Source organism: Oryzias melastigma, linkage group LG12 (genome assembly GCF_002922805.2).
Source record: "Oryzias melastigma strain HK-1 linkage group LG12, ASM292280v2, whole genome shotgun sequence".
NCBI classification, from domain to species: domain Eukaryota; kingdom Metazoa; phylum Chordata; class Actinopteri; order Beloniformes; family Adrianichthyidae; genus Oryzias; species Oryzias melastigma.
Genome location: NC_050523.1, coordinates 22,922,096 through 22,945,393, shown reverse-complemented (window position 1 = coordinate 22,945,393; position 23,298 = coordinate 22,922,096). Strand labels below are relative to the sequence as shown.

Sequence of the window (23,298 nt, the reverse complement as noted above, 5' to 3'; positions counted from 1 at the left end):
TGAATGTAAATCCAATAAGACTAAATTGAGACTATGTGGCTCCTTCTAGGTTTTGATCAGTAGAAAACAAGCCCAAAGATTTTTTTTTTACTGTTAAAGGTTGCCGATCCCTAACTAGCATTTGAATGGGATAAAATTTTAAAAAGTGTTTTTTTTTCAAGCTACAGTGTGAGTAAAGCTTAATGTACTTTCCTAAAAGGTGAATGAAAATATTTCAGAAGTCTTGTCAGAACAAATGATTTCAAGTTTGATCAGGGACTGAAGGAGAATGTGTTTTTTAATGTTCATCTGCGATTTTCCTTGAGCTGAGCCCCTAATGACTTTGAGGGAAATCACAGATAAAGAGCTCACTGGGTATGATGGTGGTCTCTCCGGGGGGGGCGGTGACAGTGACGGGGATGTGGATGGCGTTGCTGTTGAGGCCCGCCTGGCTGGCCCGGGTGGAGTTCCTCAGGTTGTCAGCGTCCTCCTGCTTTTCGCTGAAGGTCAGGCTGCTGCGCGTTTGCTGCACGGGGCTGCAGGCGGGGCTGTCCTCCTCCTGCCCCTCCCTGAGGATGAAGATCAGCACCATCATTTTACTCACATTCAGTAAATTACTTTTGGAGCGTGGTAGGAATGGTTGGTTCCGTTTACCTGAACGCTCCGTGCTTTCTGCAGTCGCCTCCTTCCAGAGTGGGCGGAGCTCTGCTCCTGCAGGAGTTCCGTCCCCTCCTCTCTGTGCCAGCGTCTCCCACATCCCCCCCTCTGCCTCTGCACTCTCCTTGAGCGCCGTTTGCCAGCATCCCATTTCCTTCTCTCTGTGGTCGGGAGTGATGGTGGCGATGCCCTCGCCGCACGTCACCGGGCCCCTCCTCCGGAGAGCCGGCCTGGCAGTGGTGCCTGCACCCCTGCCCTCCATCAAAGCCCTCCGTCCCCTCTGCTGCGTTCTCTCTGCTCCGGCTGTGATGTGTGTGGTGTCTCCCTCCTCTGCCCTCGCCGCCGTTTCCATTCCTGTCCCGATGGCGGTGATGCTTTCTGGAGTGAGCGCGGAAGCTGTCCCCCGCCCCGTCCGGCCTGTTAGCCTCTGCCTCCTCCTGGCCTCCGTCGGGGGGTCTGGGGGTCTGGTCTCCGTCCACCACAAGCGGCCGGTCGGTGTGCGTCTTCATGTCGGGGTGCAGGTGGAGGATGGTGGAGACCCGGAGGCGTTCCTCAGGGTTGAGCTCGTTAAAGAGCGCCTCGCTGCTGGACTTCATGTTGTGCCTCCTCAGCTGGCTGGTCCTCTGCTCCCACACCGACATGCTCTTGGAGGAGCGGTGCTGCTCTCTGCTGCGGGCATCGAGCCAAACCCACAGGGAAACTCAAGTGACTTTAGGAAACAATCATTGTTTCATCACTTCTGCTAAAGCAGTGTGTTGCGTTCACACCCAGAGCTGCTCCACCCGCTGCTGCAAACCTTTTCCTACAACACTGAATGCAGCAAACAGGGTAAAGAGAAAGGCCTGTGGATGAGTCTGCTCAGTCACCTACCATGCATGGATGATCAGAGCAGCTCCAGCAGCTGATGGTTGAAAGTTTCCACTGATGACAGCTGTAACTCAGTCTGCTCACATCTCCTCATCAGGAGAAGTCCAGAAATCAAAAGCTGGTTTACACTGTGACTCATCATCAAGTATAACTTTGAATTAGGACCTTTCCTTATTAAGTATAAACAATGTTTACTCTGCATTGGGCCTTTTAAAGTTCCCTACAAGATGGAAGAGGCCAACAAAGTGATCAATCATTAGATGAAACTAAAAGTTGATGACAGCAACAAACTCAGAAGTGTTGGAAGGTGCAAAAGAACATATTGGGGGGATTTAAGACAGTTTTGTCCAAAGAGGGAGATTTCAATCGGCCTGCATTCTTTAATTTGAACCTTTATCATAATATAAGCTGCAAACAAACTATTTTTATAGTCTTACGATGGAATATTTTTCATCTTTTTCTTATTTAACATAATTATAACTAAATAAATGTTAAACAAATTACTATAAATGTCACATATGAAAACAAGAAATAAAGTGAAAAAAACATCAGTCATGGAGAACAAAAAAATAAATAAATAAATCTTGGCTTGATTTAAATTATTCATGATTAAATCCTCACTGTCAGTGGTGGACTAAGCAGTTTGGGGGCCCGGGACGAACTGTAGCGCTAGGTTCACACTGGACGCAGAAACATCGCGAAGTGCAAAAGATACAAAAACATGATCGCATTTGTCAATCGCAGTATTTTATTTTGAAAAGTGTTTTATATTTTGCAAATAAGCCAGATTTTCCAATGTATCTTGATGTAACTTCCTGTCAGAATTGACGCAGATCGCTTACGGCTCGTAAACAAATAGACCAGATGGCGATGTGATCCGCTGCATGGCGCGAGCCTTCTGGAGAGGACAGCGGCAACACGGGCGTTGAATGGAAGCGGCCTCTGTTCGGCGCCTCCGCATCCAGTGTGAGCCAGGCTTAAGGTAGGCCTCTCTACAGTGGACATATTAATCCTTTCTGATTTTAAAATCCTTATCCAGGGTGAAGCGTCTATAAGGTATGTCATTTCTTTCATTTTTCTGGGTTTTACTAGAGAGGGCAAAAGACACAAAGATACTTTAATGATGGAACAAATCAATATCCCATAGGGAGGCATCAACAAAAAATGCCTTTTATTTCTCAAAATAACAATTTTCTGCCCCTCCTTTTTGCTTTTCCTCTCTTTTCTCATTCTTAACTTTCTTTATCTTTGTTTTAACTTCCTTTGATTTTCTCCATTTTCCTGTTTTGTTTTGTTTTTCTTTGTGCCTTTTTTAGAAACTGTAGCAACATTTTTTTGCTTTCTCTTTACTTTTTCTGCTTTTTTCTTTTAAAACTCTTGGAAGAGTCTCTCTCTGCTAGCTAACCTGCTGTAGGTGGAATATTCCATTGCTGCGGATTTGTAGGGGGGATGAAACACTTTATTATGATCGGCCTCATGCCATTCCAGTGATTTTCTTTTTTTGATGACCATGAAAATTATTTTAGAAATATTTTTAAAAAGTCTTCATCTGGAGGGCCCCAGGCAGTTGCTGACCTTTGTCTAGTTGCAAGTCCGCCCCTGCTCACTGCAAACTTCTAAATTTGAAATTGAAGTTCCATGAAGAGAAGTTGAAGTTCCATGCATCACAATTAACTTTAGTTTTTAGACATTTTAAGACGGCCAAAATAATGTTGGCAGAGAAACTCGTAGAAAAAGCTGAGTCGACACTTCTGATGTCTTTGACAGGTGTAAAACCTTTGGATAGTACAGCTGACTTTTAAACGTAAAATAAACTCAAAATAAATGATTCAAAAGGTGATAAAATTAAGAAATAACATATTTCTCCTAAAAATTCTCAAACAAAAACACAAAACTCAACTGCATCTCCAACAACTCTGTCTGGGTGTGTCGCTGGCATTCAAATTTAAATTATGAGTCACATTGAGGGTTTAGGTCAAGATGCTAAACATTTTTTTTGCAAGTTTGTGAGAGGATAAAAAAAGAGTTGTTTTTGGTCATTTTTTTGTCTAAAGACGAATTTTAACAAATATATTTGTTTACATGTTTTAGCCATTATTCTTTATGATATAAAAATGCTGATTTTGTTGCACTGCTGGAATATTCACTTTTGTTTATTACAAGTAAAATTCTATATTTTAAAGACAAGTCATCATCTCAGAGTTTAGTCACTCCATCTTAAATCAGGCAGACAAAGTTAATCGTCAAATCATCAGACAAATAAATTAGCTAAGATTTATTCTGAAGGAATGAATTAGTTCAGAATAAATGTGCCGGCATGACTTCATCATCATCATCATCATGACTGAATCTCTAAACATGGGAGCTGAAACCAAAAATGACCGAGATCCATAGAGGAGCAAAAGAGCGAATCTTTTCCTTCTGAAACCTTCAGATGACCAAACGTTGGAATGAAAGCAGGCTTCTCATGCAGTCAGCTGCAGATGTGACATTTTGGTCCAAAAAGTCTCTTTTAAATGACATTTACTGAACATTATTCTCTTTAAACCCAGTGGAGAACACCTACCTTCAGAGATTTGTCTCGATTTTTAATTACTTCCTTTACAGCTGATGTGCTGTAAAAATCACCTTCTGTCTTTTATTAGGTTTAACCCTTTAACACCGGATCTGATTACTGTAACTTGCTTTTCTCCTTCACAATCTACTGGAATTATCGTGTTAATGGTTGATAAATTACAAAAAATTAAACATTTTGTGTTAAAGCATCACCTGTGATGCCTCAGATGTTTAAGGGTTAAAAAACAAACTTTTTCTTATATATAATTCAGTATTCAGTCTGAAGCAGCTGGTGTGTGAGCAGAGTGGGCAGGAGAAACATGCTGGAGTTTATCGCCATTCAAAAACAAGCAGATCAACAGGCAGAAGCGGCGGTGAGCAGAAATGGTGCCAATGAGAGCGAGAACACAGCCAGGAAACTCCTGAATGAGTCTGCAGGCGTGTCGTGTCGGATGTGCCGCGCTGCCACATCCCGCTGCTCGGAGCGCGGTATGACTAAAGTGTGGAACAGCACTGCGATTTTAGTACGGTCACCTGTAGGTTAAGATATGTCGGGAGGGGGAGCAGTAGACAGTATAACTCCTAAAAGACAGACAGACAGAAAAACAGAAGACAGAGGAAGCCACAGACAGGTGAAGCACACAAAAGACTCCAGAGAGGAGCGAAGATGAGGGGGACAGGATGCAAACCAAAAACACACACAGGAAGGGACGGTTCTACCAATCAATCAGAACTGTCGAATTAAAGTGCTTCAGCTAAGCTTGAAAGAAAGAACCAGCTTGTGTTAAATGTTTATATTATAAGACATGTACTACTTAACTTTTCCTTGGGGGTACCGAACCAAAACTCTGCCATGTTACTGCCTTTATCATATAAAAAAGCCAAACCTTCCAGGATTTTCGCGGCACATTTTTATGATTGTTTCGGCCTAAAACACCTGATGTTGCTGCAGTTTTTGTGAAAAGTTGCAATGTTTTTTAATATATGTTTTTTTTCAAATGTTAATTACGAAAAAAAAATATTTTGACCCATGCACTTGTAGAATACTGCATCATCACCACATACAATGTTGTTGTGCTTTCATTTAACTTGAATAGACGCTTTTCACGTGATGTCACGGAGAGTGCAGAGTTGTTTCCGGCTTATATCGTTTAGATTATTGTTATATTGTTTAGAACGGCAAAGCTGACAGCTGAACGCTGTTTGAACCCATTTTACATAAATAGTAAAGGGTAACGTAACCAATTGTAACAGACCCTCCGGGATTTCGCGATGTTGCGGTCGCAACTATTAACGCAAAGTGAAGCAAACCCCAGGATTTGTTGCGCACCTTGCAACTTGTGGGCTATGGGGGTGCGCTAAGTGTGCACACGGCTGGTGAGCGAGGCTGCGCACGCGACAAGGTGGGAGTGTGTTGAGCGCAGAAACGGATGCGGTACAGTGGGGGTGTGCTGAGCGTGATTGTGGGCACGCACGTGGTGGGGTAGGGGTGTGCACTACATGTGCACGTGGCGGGGGGTGAGCTGAGCACATGCGGAGTAAAGAGAGTTAATAAAAAAGAAGTCAGAAGGGAAACGGTCACGAAGCTGCATCGTCATTCATGACTGTTGTCATGGAGATTGGTCTAAGTTGAAGTAAAGTTCTGGTGAAAAATAAAAAGTTCTAAGGTGCGCAACAAATCGCGGGGTTTGCTTGAATTTGCGTTACCAGTTGCGATCACAACATCGCGAAATCCTGGAGGGACTGAGGGCTCTGGGTTGCAGAGCTTCGTAGCGGGCTCAGAAAAGAATGAGTGTTTTTTCTAGTACAGTTTTGGTACTTATCGTGATATGTATCGTATCGTGAGACGCGTATTGGAAAACATATCGCATCCCCAGACTCTGGCCAACACCCGCCCCCACTGCTAACTAGTGGTCGGGGATTTAGGTGGAAAACGATGTATGTGAAACTTTTAAATCCGAAGGAGCTGCGAGAATTTGGCATGCAGCCATTCCGCTAAGTGCACATACACACAGGCGCGCACTATCACAGCGAGCCTGCATGGAAAAATGTAATCAGCTCTGCATTTCTAAATTTAGGCACAGGAAGAGACAAACCAATTATGTTGACGAGTTTGAATCGTTTTTTTTTTTTTACTGATTCACAAAGAATAGTCACATACTTATGGAAAATAAAAGTAAGACTCTAAAGGACGCCCATAAACAATTAATTAAATATTGTCAGATCAACACAAGTATCATCAAACAAAAAATCGTGATATATCGCCAAATTGATTTTTCTCTACACTCTACTCACCAAACTTATGTATACATTTTTTTTTAAATATTTTTAAATTCCCTGAATATCAATAGTTTTATGAAGTAAAAAATATATGCTTAGATGATCTGATAAAAAACTTTTTTTTTTCAAATTAGGAGAAGAAACGGCTGCATCCTAATTGTTTTAACTTAACAGATCACAACATATTTTTTCTGCATTTTAAGAAGAACTTCATTTTTGCAGAATGAAGCAGGAGAATACAGTTCATTCTTAAGGAAGGTCCACAGAGAAGAGGAGAAGATAGGACACCAGGGAAGAGAATCATGAGCAAGGAAACGTGGGGAGCCACAAAAGAGAGCAAAGGGAGGAGTAAGGAGCGGAGATGAGGGGTAGTGTAACAGAGAGATAACTCACGGTGACTGAATGCTGCTGATGGACGACCTGCGAGAGAGCGCATCTCGATTTTGCTTTACAAAACTGTGCATGCAGAACAAAAAAACAAAGGAAAAAAATGAGACAAAAATGTAACGGGGACAGACTGAAGACAGTCCAGCCCCCCCAATTCACACAGAAGAGCACATCTGTAAGACCAATACTAGGAGTGACAATAAAAAAAAGTTGAATAATGATTCAGGAGTTTCATTACAAAATGATGAAACAATCATAAACACTTCAAATCCCTTTTTTTCATTTTTAGGTCTCATTTTGTAATAAAATCCTGAGTTTGTGCACAATGCTGAGAAAAAGAAATACAAAGACTTGATTAAAAACAAGAAACACAAGCCTGCTAACCTGCTGGTTCATGACAAAAACACAAGAAGTGCAAAAGATCGCATTATAACAGTGAGGAGGACTGGTAGGATGACCAGCAGGTGATCACCTTCATCACCTGTCAGCTGCTGCGGCTGTCTCAGTCAGTTCATTTTGTTCAGAAGGGGAGCAGAAGTCATCAAGAGCACAAACTGAACATCGTCTTCTGACTGCCTGATTATTATGGGGGCATCCTTTTCAGGAATGCACCCCCTCTGTACAGTTTATCAAAGGGCTTCAACACCAGCTCCACCTGCGGGGCCCATCGCTGTCAACCTTTTTATTAACTCGTTTGGACCTCATTAGGCTAAGAAGAGCTGCTTGAGAATATACATATAACTACAGACCTATGTTTGGTCTCTGGTCAGAAGTGTGTGCCGGACAGAGCTGTTTTGGTTTTATAAAGTCTCCTATGTAAGGAAACCTTATATTTTCTTCCATTCTTAAAGGGTAACCAAACACGGAAGTTGGAGGCTGACTCCACCCACACCCGGGATTTGAAAATCCAGTCAGAGGGGCGGGGCTTGGGGGCAGGACTGTTATCATTACTGGAACTGCAGATCATGACGTTGGACTTTTGAAATGTACAAAATTCAACAGTAATACCTCGTTTCAACCTGTAGGGGGCAGCACACAGACCGTTTTAGACTATATTTTCAAGAATTAAACACATTTATTTTAATTTGTTAAAAATTTGCAATAACCAACAGACGGCGGTTTTAAAGCCCCATTTATTGAGGTCAACAGCCATAAAAAGTTGATTTAGGGTTTGGTTACCCTTTAACACAAAGTTTCTCTAAAAGATTTTCTGAATAAATCACAGTAATCTCACTTCATTCATGCATTTTTAGTCCATGAAACCAACCTTCTCTGCACAGAGTAGTGTCAGCTTTGTTCAAAAAGGCTTCATTTTTTATCCAAACTATAAATCTATGTTTATTTTGAAATGTTTTCTATTTTGTTGTTTCACCATGAAATGATTGCCTAACTTGTGTGTCATTTATCAATCTCACCAGTGTGGGTGTGTATTAGCAAGAGTCTGGCTCAGTTGACAACTATGGGTGTGGGGAAAATCGATTTGGCAATATATTGATATATTTCATTTGTCGATAACTATATTGATTTAAAATATGGATAAGACGAACTTGAATTAATTATTTATGAACAAACATTGTTCAGTATCTTACTGTTGATTTCCGACTAAACCCTCGACCGCTAATTGGCCACACAGCACACTAAGCCTCTTTGAGTTGCTCGACTCCACGACCAAAACAAGATCTCACAAGAACCAGCTTGTGTTAAATATTCAGTCAGTCTTGCGTCTCTTGTTATGAGACATGTACTACTTAGTTTTTACTTGGGAGGGTACCTAACTAAAACTCTTTGTCATGTTAATGCCAGTATCATGTAAAAACGCAGGTTGCAGTGCTTCGTAGTGGGCTCAGAGAAGAATGAGTGATTGTTCTGGTACAGTCTTGGGACATATCGCGATATGTATTGTATCGTGAGACATATCGCGATATGTACTCCTGCCAGTATACACCCCCAATGCCAACTAGCGGTTGGGGGTTTAGGTGTAAAATAAAAGTAAAATGCTGAAGGATGCTCATAAATAATGAATTAAATATTTTAAATATTGTCATGTCAACATTTTAGATCAATACAAGTATGCCCAAACGAAAAATCGTGATATATTGCCAAGTCAATTTTCCCTACCCCTCTATTCACCAAACTTATGTTAAAAAATCTTTACACCGTCTGATTTTCTGACAAAAATCGAAATGTAAATTTGAAAAAGACAAGGAGATCGTTCATCAGTGCGGCACCTGAGAAAGGCTTTTGGAAGCACCTTTATTGTTCAATGACCTTACTAAAGTGCAGATTTTAGCAACATTTTTGAAGAACAGTTTTGGAACATATTCCAGTCAAGTCTATCAGTTTCATAAATTCTATATTTAGGAGTCCCTCAGGCTTCGTTCTCCTTCAGGCTTTCTTCAGCTGCTGCCTGTTCCGGCTGTGATGAAAGTAAAATATGTTTAATTGCTCCCACTCCAAACACACAGAGGGTTTTTGAAATGCTCTAAAAATCTGAAATGATGTTTTTTAGGAAGGAAAGTGAAAACTTTAGTGATTTAAAAATAGTTTGAAAATGATTTCCCAATCCTAAACATTTCTTATGGCTTTCTATGGTGTTTTACAGATGACTTTGAAATCATTTTATATCCATCAAATCTACTAGAAGTACTATAAATTATTTATTCTTTCCTAAAGTTCATTGATTCTTTCCAACATCTACAACAGGACACTTAAATGTCCTTTTTTTTTCTTAGATTTAAGTAAAAATTGTGTTTTGAACATGTTCTTGTAGCATTTATCTCACATCTAAAGATTAAACTGCATTTCTGAGTATTTCTTTATTCAAATCGTTCTGAATCAGGAGCACATCAGAATGTAGCACGCTCCAATTTCAGACGACACTAGATCCGTTAATGTCTCTTTCTTTTTTCCTTGTTTGAGCTGACATCTGCTTCTATGACCATTTTTGTTGCATCAATGACATTACGTTGGGGTTGTGAGGGGCTGTGAGCTATTGGGAAAGCATGTTAATAGATGGGTGCATAAACTGTACTAGAGCATGATAGAGTTTTTTTGATTTTGATTAAAAAGGGAATAATCATAATTTAAAAGACGACTGGAAATGTTTTTACAAAAGTTGACCGGAGTGGGACTTTAAAGTATTTTTCTAGAATAATCTGTTTACATGAACAACTTTACGATAAAAAAAGAAACTCAAAGGTATTTAGTATATTAACAAATTAAGTTGAGTTAAAAGTTGTGGAATATGGATTTTTGGGGGTTAAACTAAAAACTGAGTGCCTTTGTTCAGTCTGTTTACCTCTGAAATGTTGGAGCTTTGATGGTTTATATCATCTAGCATTATTTCTTTTGCAGGTGAAACATGAAAACGCTGATGTTGTTCTTTAATTATGACATGCAGATGTCTTCCTCTTTCTATTTACAGTGGTTTTGAGTTATTCTGAAACAGCAATAACAGTAAAATTTGCTCAGCTGGTAACGCTGTTGCTTTAAAGAGCCTTTGTTACTGTTTTTCTTTAGCTTAAGCATAAATAGTTTCTTGAATGATGGCTGTGTTTGTAAGGATGAAGACTGGTAAAGTGAATCTGTTGACTTCCTTGAGAGTCAGACAAGCTCATCTGTGGGTGTTCATGATGAAGGCAAGTGAGTAAAGAGAGTTCCAGGACAGACACACATGAACCTCAGTTCTAGAAGAGTTTTTAAGGTTTTCTAAATTCCGACTGAGGATCAAAATCCTGCAGGTTAGAGATGCTCTAAAACTTACGCTGCGATGGAGATGTTGGCAGCTGACATGGGGCTGACTTCCTTCACTTCCAACGCCTTCTGCAGCGCCAGCTTCTTATTGGCTGCCTCTTCCTGCTCCTCCTCATCCTTCAGCCAAAACAAAACAAAAAAAAAAACACAATGAATTCCAGCTCAAACACAGCGGCTGACGGCTGAAGGGAGTCTGAGCCGGCCTACCTTTGTCAGCTCCTGCGCGTTTGCAAGATTGTCCACAGCGATAGCCAAGAAGACGTTCAGGAGGGTATCTGAGTGACGGCACCGGTCAGAAAAAACGCTGAAATGTGTGCGACTGCACCAACAGGAGAACTCATTCACGATCTTTCAGTTTTTTGAGTTCAACAAATGAGTCGATGTCAGTTTAGCAGCTGAATCTCTGGAGATGAACCCACGACATACACATGTACGTGTAGATCTGTGTGTATGGTTATGTGGGCAGATGTTTGATGACAACAAAACGTATTTAATGCTGGTATTTGAAGTAAATTATACTGTAGAAATTTAGGGTATATTGTTAGGGGTAGGATTAAAAGAAGTTTTAACTTCTTCCAACTCCATTTCACACAATATATCAATGTCATTTATGTTAATTAATAATCTGTATGAAATCTTTCTTTGCTGTTTTCTATTTATTATTTAAAATAACATTAGATGAAAATGAGCAGTGTTACTTTTGATAGAAATCAAAGGTCATTCCAGCTGTAAAGCATGGGGGCGGCAGTGTGATGCTGTGGGAATGGATGGATTTTCAGGAGACATCAAAAGTAAAATGTTGTGATTGCATTAGGACAAAAACAAAAAAAACCACAAGAAAACTTGCTTGAAATAAGGGGAGGGGTTGTTCTAATGGCTCACTTCCTGCTTCTGATGCCCATATTTGGTCATTTCTTTGTCCTGTCAGTAATTAGACTCATTTTGGTCATCAATTTGGCCCAGCAATGATGAGGTGCTTGTTTCTGCTCAGTCTTGCCAGTTTTAACCTGGTGGTTCCTAGTTGTGAGTTCTCTATTCACCTTTGGGTCAATAGTTTCAACTGAAGCAAAGGCTTTGACTTCCTGTAGGAAGAGCTCACCTCAGAAACAGACCTGAACCGATAACGTGGTCACCATTAACGCTTAGATCTCTGTCGTTTTAGAGTTTGTAGATTACAACCCTATTGCCATGAATCAGTCCCATCTCTCCCCCTCAGGTCTTCAGCAGGAACTATCTCCAGAGTTCTAGCACTTCCTGGTTCTCCACACTTTTCCTCCCATCAGCCCGTACTGTCACTCCCAGGGGTCCCACATCTGGTCCCATCAGGAATCCCTCCCAGCAGCATTTAGTCTGAGCACAGAACTCTGCTCAGTGCTTCTGTTACATCTGCCCTACTCCGTTTGCCGCCTGCCCTGACCCTCGCCTGGACCCTGACCACTCTGGTTGTTCTCTAAAGCCCTCATGCTCGTGATTGACCACTGCCTACCTGACCCTAATTAGCTCTGTGGACCTTTAGCTGCACTTGGATATCGCCGTCTGCCTGTTTGTGACACCTATAGCAGGAAAGGACGTTTGCCATATCTCCAGAGTAGCTGTAAAGATGCAAAAGACTAAGTCAAACGACTCGTCCAGAAGGAAAGTATCTCACTTCGACGAGGTTCCATTGAGCTCTAAAATGGAGCTTACTGACTGTGAATCACCAATGAAAGCTCAAACGGCTTTCTCTGAAATATTGAATTAAACTTTTTTCTTCATCCAAAAAGTATTTTACCTTCAATCTTAAAATGATGGTTTTACCGACACTGAAGTTAATCCTTAAGTATTGCAGAGTCTTATACAATCTTAAGCAGCTTCAGCAACATGAAGCCTCCATCAGCAGCTAAAACTGAAGAAGATACTTGCATGAGCAGAGACACGACTTCTGATCAACCACTTCCTGTGAGAACATGACCTGGATGACCTTCACAGACAAACCCTTAAACAAATGTCATCAAAGTTAAGGGATGAAAAAAGGGCTTTGATGCCCCTTACTGGTCATTTATAATCACAAACACTCCTCCCGAGAGGATACAGTTTCCAAAGAGAGTGAGAACGATGAAGTAGATGGAGGAGAACATGCCGCGGCGGACGCCTCCCTGGGACTCGATGCCGTGGTACATCACGGCGTTCCAGTCCTCACCGGTCAGAATCTGAGCAGAACAGAGGAGAGAGTGAGGCTGCAGAGGAGAGCTGATCCAAATGGATTGACTTCTCTGAGCGAGGGCCGATCAGACTGACTGAGGGATTATTAGCAGACACAAGAGGCCACGAAACTCTCATTCCCTCTAATCTCGATGAAAGATAAACTTAATTCCTGCTTTAAGATCATTCCAGTGATTATGCTGTGTGTGTGTGTGTGGATGGGTGGGGGGTGGGGGGTCTTACCTGGAACACAGTGAGGATTGCTGCAGGAAAAGTATCAAAGTTTGTTGTTGGTGTCTCATCTTCAAAATTAAACCTTCAGGAATCAAGAAAATGACAAAATTACAAGAAAATCAACTTAAACAGGATTTAAATTCACCATGAATCTGCAGGTGAAAGAACCAACTGATTTTAGTTCATTTAGATTTAGTTCAACTTCTGTTCATACACAGAAAACAAGTTATTCTAAACTGGATCGATCGTACTTCTTCTGGCTCCACCAACGGACATCCACTAACACAAACAGAGCTACACCTTTATTCTTGTGAGGACCCTCTAAACCACATGTGTCAAAGTCGAGGCCCGGGGGCCGGAACCGGCCCTCCAGATAGTTTTATTTTATTGTTATTAATGACCCGATGTTATCTTGCGTTTATTTCTAATTTGTATAATTTTGACCAAATATATTTTTATGGAGAGTAAAATATTGAAAGTTATTTAAGGTTTAAGTTGATTTATTCTGGATTAATATTTCTGCCTTTTTATTATTCATAATTATGTTAAAAAGTTACAGTTTTAAAGTTAAAAAATTGGCATTCTGCTAGCTTTTTGGACTATTTTGGCATTTACTAAGATTTTTTAGGCTATTTTGGAGTTTAGCTAATATTTCAGCTACATGCTAGCTTTTTTGACTAGCCTAAGTTTTGAAAAAAAATACATATTTTTTGTTTTTTAGGCTAATTTGGCATTTAGTTAATATTTTAGCTGGCTATCAACTTTAGCGTTTTCAGCTAACAGCTTCAGCAACCAAATTCAGCTTACAGCATTCACACTAGCATTATCATGGGTATTGCTATATATCTAGTTCATAATTATTTTAAAAAGTTACGTTTTTAAAGTTTTAAAAATGTATAGTGTTCAATAAATGTTTTTCCTGTTCGGCCCGTGACCTAAGGTGTGTTAGGGGTCCAAAGCCCCTAACACACAGAGATTTTCTCTGAATCTTCTGATGATTTTCTGCTCTGTAGAAGATCAGACGTGTAAATGATGTTGAAAAACAGTGTTATTTAGAGTATTTTTTACGCACTCTTCCACAGATTGAAGAGTATTCATTCTTATTCACCTTTGAGTAAATCCAAATCTGCAATCTGTCATTAATAAATGTGTTGCAGACCCCTTAAAGATTCTAAGAGACATATCCTTTGGTCCTCCATTTGTTGTCTATGTCCTAATTACGTCTACTTTTAATCAAATTTGAAGTGAACTTATTCCATGGATAAAGGTTAAACATTTCTCACTTTATTCATGGTATGATGTTAATAAAATGTTGGCTGGTGATTTTAAAGTCTTTTATTCTATTGGAATTAATAAAAATGTTTTCAAAGTTGTAAAGAAGTAAGTTCATCAGTTATAAATTGTGTCGTTTTTGTAACACCGTTCTATTTCAATGTGCAGACTATTAGTTTTCTGTTCTTAATCATCCTAAAAAATGTGTGTCTGGATAAAACATCTTTTAGGAGATTACAATGCAAAATTATTTTTTTCAATCATTTCTATCATATATTTTGATAATAGTAGATTCATGATGCATTTAATTGTGTGCATCCTTTGCAAGCATTTACACTATAGTGATCCTGTTTCTATTTATTAATATCATTCTTTATTTATTATTCTGTAAGTTTTTTCATTTGTAAAACTCAATCACACTTTCAGCAATTTCTACAATCGTGATATCAAAACGTTCAGCTTGATAAGGACGTTCATGCTTGTACTTTTAGTATTCATAACTTTACGAATTTTAAGATTTTACGCAATTTATGTGATTTTACACCCCCATTTAAAATGAATAGGATTTTTTTTTCAAATTTCTGCAATAAAAACATTCAGCACGTTCAGGACATTCGTGCTTGTACAACTAATCATGCATTTTTTAATGTTGTGTAATTTATGAAATTTTACGCCAATTTGGGGATTTTTTTGTGTAACTCTTCAAAGATTTGTGCACTTTTTCCAAATTGTGCTAGTTTGGTATCAAAACGTTGAGCACGTTCAGGATATTTATGCTTGTACTATTACTTACGCATTTTTGAAATTTTACACAATTTTTGACATTTTACGCCAATTTTGCAATTTTTTTTCAGGCAATTCTTTAAATATTTGTGCACTTTCTAGAAAATGTGCAAGTTTGGTATCGAAACGTTCAGCACATCCAGGACATTCATGTATACACTTTTGGTATTCAAACCATTTTTTTTTGTTGCCATTTTTGCTATATTTTTCACAAAATTCTTCCAGTTCTTTGTGAACTTTTAAAACCTATGTAATACTGGTATTATAGTGTCCTGCTCGTTCAGGACATTCACGCTTTTACTTTTGTATCGTACATTTTACTGTTTTTTTCGGGTAATACTTTAAATATTTGTGCACTTTCTACCAACTATGCAAGTTTGGCATCAAAACGTTCAGCACGTTTAGGACATTTATGCTTGTACTATTACTCACGCATTTTTGAAATTTTATGCAAATTTTGCGAATTTTTTTACGTAATCCTTCAAATATTTGTGAAATTTCTACAGATGATGCAAGTTTGGTATCAAACCATTCAGCATGTTCAGGACACTCAAGCTTTTACTTTTTGTACTCAGACCTTTTACGCATTTTAACGTTTTTGCAATCTTTTACTCAAAAAGATTTTTTTAGCCCATTGAAAATGAATGGGATTTTTTTTACATTTCTGCATATTCTGTAAACCTTTCTATTTCTGCAATCCAACATTCAGCATGTTCAGGACATTCATGCTTGTACAAATACTTGCGCATTTTTTAAAATTTTACGTACCAGCTGAAATCTGCTGGAATTATGCTGATCAGGTTGAAAAAGTATGTTAATGATTTTGTGTCTAAGCGTCACCGGCGACGCCTCAGGTGTTAAAGGGTTAAGACAACCTAATCGTGAGCCCACAGAAACATTTGCTCCCCTGCTGCTTTTCCTGTTTCCCTTCGTCCTCACAAAGATAGAGGTTCAACATTAGATCCTGAAGGTTGAATTTGCCTCAATGGTTCCAGCCAAAGCTGCTGGTACATGAGAGGGGGGCGTCGTCTGTGAAGGTGGGTGAGACAGAGGGAAGGGCAGAAACACGCGTCAACCACAACAGCTTCAAGTTTCAAGTCCAAAACACGCTGCCTCTGCAGAGCAGCGCAGCAGCATGCTGCTTCGTGTTTCTCTGTTTGTTTGCGGGATGAGTCAGAAAAGCCACGCTCTGCATTAGCATTCAAACAAACCCATTAGATCCAAATGAGGTCAGGTCTACTTTGAGACTCCTGCCTTTGACATGATTTCTCCCCTTAGAGCTGTGTTGTTTTTTTTTTTTTCCAGCAGCATTAAGGGGAGTGTTTCTGTCTCACAGAAGAGAGGCCGGATGGCAGGAATGGGACATCAAAGTAGTCTGTTTACTGTCAAACAAGGTGGAAATAATGCTGAGTGTGCAGGTTTCAACTCTCGAAGTGACAAAAAATGTGAGTCAAGTTCATGTAGGGTTCAGATGGCAGCACTGACAGAGCCAGTCCGTTTTGGGCTCAACACACAGCACATCTGAAGGGGAAGTTTGACATGGGACACACACACGATGACACTCAACAAATGAGGAAAAAGACAGCTTTTGTCTTCACATTTTGTATCGATTCTTTTTCTGTTCTTATAGGTTAGAAAAGACTTCAGTCTACAAAAGCAGCTGAGCACAAAGCTCCAGGTCCTGAGGTCACATGTAGCTGCAGGGCAAGTTTGCCTTAACTTGTGATTACTCATGAGAGCTGACAGAAGGGACTTGCTCAATAAACAAGTACTTCCATGGAGCATGCACGCTTTCTACGCAAAGACTCTTTGTCTTTGCAGAAAGCCCCCAAAAGAGCCAACAAACCTGCCAAAACCTGAGTCCGTGGTCTTGAAACTACAGGAGACAATCAGAGACAGAGGTTTACAAGGATGTGTTGGTCCTTCAACAGTGAGTCAAAGAAAAGGGCACAAACTACATAAATGATGCAAATAAGTGGACCTATTTCAAGTTGAAAAATGTTTAATGTTAATTTTTAATTCAAAGTTTATGGATCAATTTCTGATAAATCAAACCTTTTGAGTGAAAACTGGTTGATGTTAGTACTATGTCCCATTATAAATGTCCATGGGATGGAGATGCTTTTGTGTTTCATGTGATTCCATCTTTATAAATAAAAAAAACTCATTCTGACTCACAGAAATGCAAATGTGGCTTGACGGCTTGATCTACTATTCAAGCATCTTTTTAAAAACTTCACTGAAATTTGAGGTCAGTTGTCAGGCTGGGCTAATGTTTGTAAATCAGTGGAGACATTATGCAAAGTCCCTCTGAGTGAACATCACTTTGGCAGCACGTCACAAAGCTTCATCATTTACAACACCCACGTTCAGAGCAGCTCTCGTTATCAGACACATTTTTCACTGACCTTCACATGGAAGCTCTTTGAAGTTTCTATAACCAACCAATCGACGAGTCAATAAATCACAGTTTATCTGCATTATTCTGCAGCCTGACTTATGACAAACATGTAGGGCTGCCACGATTAGTCGACTAATCGACGACTAATTGACTAATAAAATAGTCGACGACTAATTTAATTGTTAGTTAGTCATTACTGTATATTATATGGAGACAGAGTGTAGAAAAGTTGAAGTTAAGTTAACATTGTGCTAGCTTTTTGGGCTATTATGGCATTTCTACGTTTTTTTTAGACTATACTGGAGATGGATATTTCAGCTGCATGCTAGTTATTTTGGCTAATTTAGGATTTTTTTCAGTTTTTTTTGGCTAATTCTGAGTTTAGCTGATTTTTCATCTAAATGCTAGCTATTTTGGATAACTTAGGATTTTGTCATATTTTTAGGCTATTTTGGAGTTTAATATTTCAGCTACACGCTAGCTATTTGAGCTAATTTAGGCCTTTTTTACTTTTTTAGGCTAACTCCGGGTTTAGCAAATATTTTACCAACATGCAAGCTAGTTTGGCTAATTTAAACATTTTTCAGGTAATTTAATGCTAATTTAGAGTTTAGCTAATATTTTAGCAACATGCAAGCTAGTTTGACTAATTTGGGATTTTTTTCAGTTGTTTTGGCTAATTTGGAGTTTAGCTAATATTTCAGCTGAATCCCAGCTATTTTGGCTAATTTAAGTTTCTTCGTTTTTTTAGGCTGATATGGACTTTAGCTAATATTTCAGCTGCATGCTTGCTGTTTTGGCTAACTTAAGCTTTTGTCTTTTTAGTTTTTTAGGCTAATTTGACATTTAACCAATATTTTAGCTAGCTATCAGCTTCAGCAATTTCAGCTATTGTCACTAGCATCTTTAGCGGCCAAATTCAGCTTACAGCATTCACACCAACATTATCACAGGTAATGCTATATATCTAGTTTTTAGTTTAAAGCTAATGATGGTTAGTATTTGTGCTTTACATCCAGTTTGCTCATAACCCGATTAGTCGACTAATCGGAAAAAATAATCGGTGATTAGTCGACTATTAAAATAATCATTTTTGGCAGCACCACATATATGCCTGATATAAAACTTTTTTTTTCTTAATTTAATCATTTGTATAAGCAGGGACACCACTAACCCCGAGTCATCACATGCAACAGTTGAATAAGATGCCTGATAGAGTGCACGAGTCTTCAGATTTGACGTGATCTTACCAGAAAGCATCACACGAAAAGCTTTTGCTCGAGCTTGGATATTAAAAAATCTGACAAGCATGTAATTCCACACATGTGAAATGCCCTTGAAAGCAGCCCGTGGAATGACCGCGGGTAAGAAAAGATGTGAAGGAAGAGAGGGAAGAGGGAGACGGAGGGTCTGAAGGAGGAGGACAGGATGTGCAGCAGACTGTTACCACAGCGACGGCCTGCACAGCTGACAGCTGGCTTCTCGCCTCAGTGTAGATCCACTGAGTGGACGTGTGTGTTTATGGCCCCCATTAATGTACAACCACACAAAAACAAACACGCAAACAAGGAAAGAATCGCAGAAAATATTTTTTAAATTTGAATAAAAAGAAAGTGCAAAAGAGTGTTCATTTGCTACAAGCTGGAAATGAAAAATTTATCACACACACGATGGAGAACGCAGTAAAAAAAACATGTTTTAGCTGTTATTATAGTGAATCTTTGTGGGTTTTTCTGAGAAACATCAACTTCAGCAATTAAAGACACAAACTGGAGACACAATTCTATTCTTAAGCTTTCTTCACCTGCTCTAAAATCACTTCCTGCACCTCTCCTTCCTTCCTTCATCCTGCTCCTCTGCTTCCTTTCTCTCTCTCTGCTTCTTCGGGGATTAGTCAACACTGTGCAGCAGCAGTTAGTGTGCCTGAACCTTTATTTACTTAATAACAGGGATTGGAAGAAGAGACTTGGCTTTTGTGATCTATCCGCAGAGACTTTCTCAACTTTATCCTGGAAACAGCAGTCGAAAGCGGCAGAACTTCCAGCAACCGTCCCCTCGCCGCTCCCTTTAATCCCAGTGATATAAAAGAGGCAGATTTACATTTTTATAGGTAGAAGCGTAACACTTTAACAGCTGCACTGCCCGGGAATGCATGGGAGAATGTGCGATAGCAGAACCAAAGTAAGTGTGGATCAGAACAATCCAGCATGTAAACCAGGCTCCTTCTATTCCAATACGGGGTAGAGTCCAATCCCTCAGGGAATAATCATAGCCCAGCTCGCTTTAGTCCATAGTGTGTGAAACCCACATAAAATAAAAAACTTTACTGTAATTTATCTAGTCCAACAGAGTGCTCAGGGGTGGATATGAGGAATTAAAATACTTCCATCCATCCATTTTCTTAATCCGCCGTATCCCTTTTGGGGTCGCCAGGGGCTGTCCCAGCCACTGTTGAGCGAAAGCAAGTACACCCTGGACATGTTGCCAGTCTGTATACGGCAGTTACCATATGGTAAGATGATGGAGGAGGAGGAGAAACAATCCGGGGTTTCCCTTGAGAGGAGAGAGTGGTGATTGGGCTAGACGTGTGGGAAACAGAGGTGATAAGGAAGCGATGGAGTAAAACTGCAGAAAGTTAGATGGTGGTGGGCGTTCCAAAAAGAACGGACGTGGCAGTGATTCATTTTTAATATAAAAGAGAAGAGAACAGGATGTTCACACCGCCCTCAGCAACGCGTGTTCATGCAGCCACTTTCAATGAAAAGTCCATGTAAACACACCTAAAGGCACTTATCACACTATCGCTTTTAAAACTCTCACACTCACAAAAGTTTCTACGACAGTTTTGGACTTGATTTACAAAATCTGTAGCTGTAGCCAATCAGGGACTCAGATTTGGTAGTGTTGTAGAGATGCTATAATCAAAAAGAGACATTAGATGGAGATTTGTAGCATGACCGTAGTAAAGAAGAGACAAGAAGAGCAGAGGAGCAAGTGATGGAAGATGACAAAAGAAGTGTGTTGCGTGTGAAGGACTTGAAACAGACTTTGGGAGATTCTTTCAGATGGCTGGAATGTTCCAGCTAAAGTGATCGAGTAGACTAGGAGGAAGGAGCTTGATGTGTCATTGTGTCTGAGGAGAGCAGATCAGGAGATTTGATGGTGGAAAGAAGTTTAGTAGAGTTTTGGAAAAGTGTGACGCTGAGAGGAAAGAACATAGAAGTTCCAGGATGGGTTTTAGTCAGAGATAACAGCTTACATCACTACCGCATCCTGAAATATAGAAATTAAACTTAACAATGTTCAGAAAAGATAAAAAACCTGGGGGGAACAATGTAAAAAGAATTGACATAATTTTAGAACAAACCTCACCACCTCAGCCTACACACTGAAGCCGGACATAAGTGGTTCTATCATTCTTGTGGAAAAACATTTTTAAGGACATTCTGTGCCTTTTAGAAAGCAGAGAAAGGAAACAGGAAAACATTCATTGTTGCCTGTTCATTTGGTTTGAACTCAGTGAATATTTGTTTCCCGAACAGGTTATTTCCTGTCACTCTCAACAGGAGCGCCGTCCTCCAGCCGTGTGATGTTTATTTTTCAATTCTCACAGTTTTACCAGGAGATTACTTTTTGTGCTCCGAGAGCAGGAACATAATTACTTGGCCAAAAATAAAATGGATGTGACATAACAGTTCTTCCTCTTTTTTTTTTTGGCAAGCAAGAGTTTTGATTTCTTGCAGAGTTTAGATATAAAAATAAAAATAATTTGAACTGCTAATTTGAAGTTTCCGATTTATTGTCAACAAAAGTGATACGGAGGAAGAAGCAGTAAATTGGTTCTTCCTTGGGACTGCTCTGACTGATTCCAGTGTTTTGCTGCTGCATTAGTCCATGCTGCTGTGCACCCTGAGTCAGAATGTGTTCAGTGGGACTGGGGCTTGACTGACATTAAATCAGTTTGTGACAAATCAGTTCCGACTGACTTAAAAATGTAGGTTTGGGCTGGATTCAGATAGTTGTCAATGCAAACTCAGAACCAGAAAAAAGAGACGAAAAATCAGAGGAAATACACAGAGATAATTCCTGATTGTCCAAAAGCCATAGCTCCATGCAAAAATACTGGGGTTGACCACTGACTGTATATAGAGAACTGGAAATGCAAATGAGAATAGATAATGCCTTGCTTCTGGTTCCAAACAACCAAAGTCATCCCCATGTTGGAACCAGACGTCTTCACTAAGATGGAATTCATCAGTGTCAGTCTACATTTCCATGGCAACCAGCCTCTCTAATCAGTAGTGAGCGTGTTAGAAGGCCACACCCCTTTCAGTGAACACGGGCTCAGGATTCTGTCAATTAAACACTAAGAAAGTTCACCTACTTCTACTGAGACATCTGATTGGCCAGTTTATAACAGGAATAAATTGAGATAAAAGAAGAAAATTATGAAAAAAATGTAAGAATATCAAGAAAATTTTAAAAAATTTATCAGATTTAAAATGTTTGTTCTAACCAATAGAATGACTGAGGAAAAGCTGTTTATTTCTCTATAGAAGTCTTTGGTATTTTGGCTGAAGTGGGTACTTCCTGTTCGGAATACGAGGGGGGAGGAGTCACTCCATCCAGTTCTCATATACAATCGTCAATTGGGTTTGACACATATAGGTGTATCGTGAAGTATTTGTAAGAATAATTTAAGTTACACACACTTATGACATATGAGTGATGCTGTCATACTAGAGTGTCTAGGTCAGGGACAGGCAACTCCAGGCATGGAGGGCCGCATTCCTGCATGTTTTCTAACATCTCCTGCTCTGGCATTTGCTAATTGGCTGGAGACACCTGAACCAGGTAATCAGTCATGAGTAGGGCTAGGATATCTGGAAATCATGAGGTCTGGAGTTGCCTGTCTATAGAGTGTCCTTACGCCACACTCTAGATCAGGGATGAAAAACTACGGCCCAGGGGCCATATGCTGAACTAACGTTAAACTAACCATATGTTAAAGTAATTAATCTGGCCCATCAAAAGGGAATAATTCTAAAAATAATCCTTATTTGTTCTTATTTCTTATAATTGAGGTGTTTCCCTGAAGATAGCACACTATAAATACATTGACCTTTGTTTAGGTTCAGAAAGTTATTCTACATTTCTCTAATCTTGGAAGAATTGCCATTTTTTTACGTTTATGTGTGTCTTGCAAGTCATAATTCTAACACCTCACAAGCACAGCATTTCTCTAAATCTATGGTTTTCCTGGAAGAACATTAAACCATTGGTGCAAATGGTACTAAAATGAGAGTTAAAGTCACAGTTTTGAAGTAAAACAGATAGAATGTTCTATCTTAGTTCAAAATTAAAACATGTTTTCATCCAGCTGTGATGTTATTTCTTTCTCTTATGAAAACACCCCATACATCCGGCCCTTCTGTCAAATTTCACGCCCACTGGTCAAAACTCTGCGCTGGATGCTAGTATGGGGTGTGTGCTTGATATGTAAATGCCCGTAGTAATTTCCTCATTTTTAACAGTGATTCGCCCTTCACCCTTATTTAGTCTTACGTGTTGCTCAAATGTTTGCTACGAAATGTCACACATAAACATTTTATCTGTAACGGTTTACCTTGTGATCTAAAACTAACATTTTGTGTGTGCCACCAATATTTTGCCCACAGAAAGCCCGTATCCACCCCTAGGGGCAGTGGTGACTGACGCAGGGTTATACTTCACAGTGATTTGTAATCACTTGCGTCACAGTGCTCTCACGGCCATCGGAGGGGAAGCGCCGCAGTCGCTGCAGAATGAGACACCTGCTGGTGACGTCGCCCACGACTGGAGGTTTAGTGATTAGAGCAGCCCAGGAGACGGCAACCTTTAACAGTAAAAGAGCCATTTGGGCTCGATTTCTACTGATTAAAACCTAGAAGGAGCCGAATAGACTTACT

At 39.8% G+C, this 23,298-nt stretch overlaps 1 protein-coding gene across 16 annotated transcripts in view; it reads right to left on the bottom strand.

The window, feature by feature from the left end:
- Positions 1–23,298, bottom strand: part of cacna1bb (calcium channel, voltage-dependent, N type, alpha 1B subunit, b) — a 212,020-nt gene that overhangs the window by 66,820 nt on the left and 121,902 nt on the right. For 10 of the 16 annotated variants that reach the window (XM_024298888.2, XM_036214639.1, XM_036214641.1 and 7 more), the window contains 7 exons: positions 12,904–12,976; positions 12,551–12,668; positions 10,687–10,754; positions 10,490–10,596; positions 6,733–6,795; positions 634–1,305; positions 352–548 (listed from right to left, as the gene is read on the bottom strand). In XM_024298888.2, the coding sequence (XP_024154656.1) occupies positions 352–548; positions 634–1,305; positions 6,733–6,795; positions 10,490–10,596; positions 10,687–10,754; positions 12,551–12,668; positions 12,904–12,976 (1,298 nt within the window). The remainder of the gene's footprint in view (positions 1–351; positions 549–633; positions 1,306–6,732; positions 6,796–10,489; positions 10,597–10,686; positions 10,755–12,550; positions 12,669–12,903; positions 12,977–23,298) is intronic. The other 6 variants (XM_024298894.2, XM_024298898.2, XM_024298899.2 and 3 more) reach the window with 3 other exon arrangements.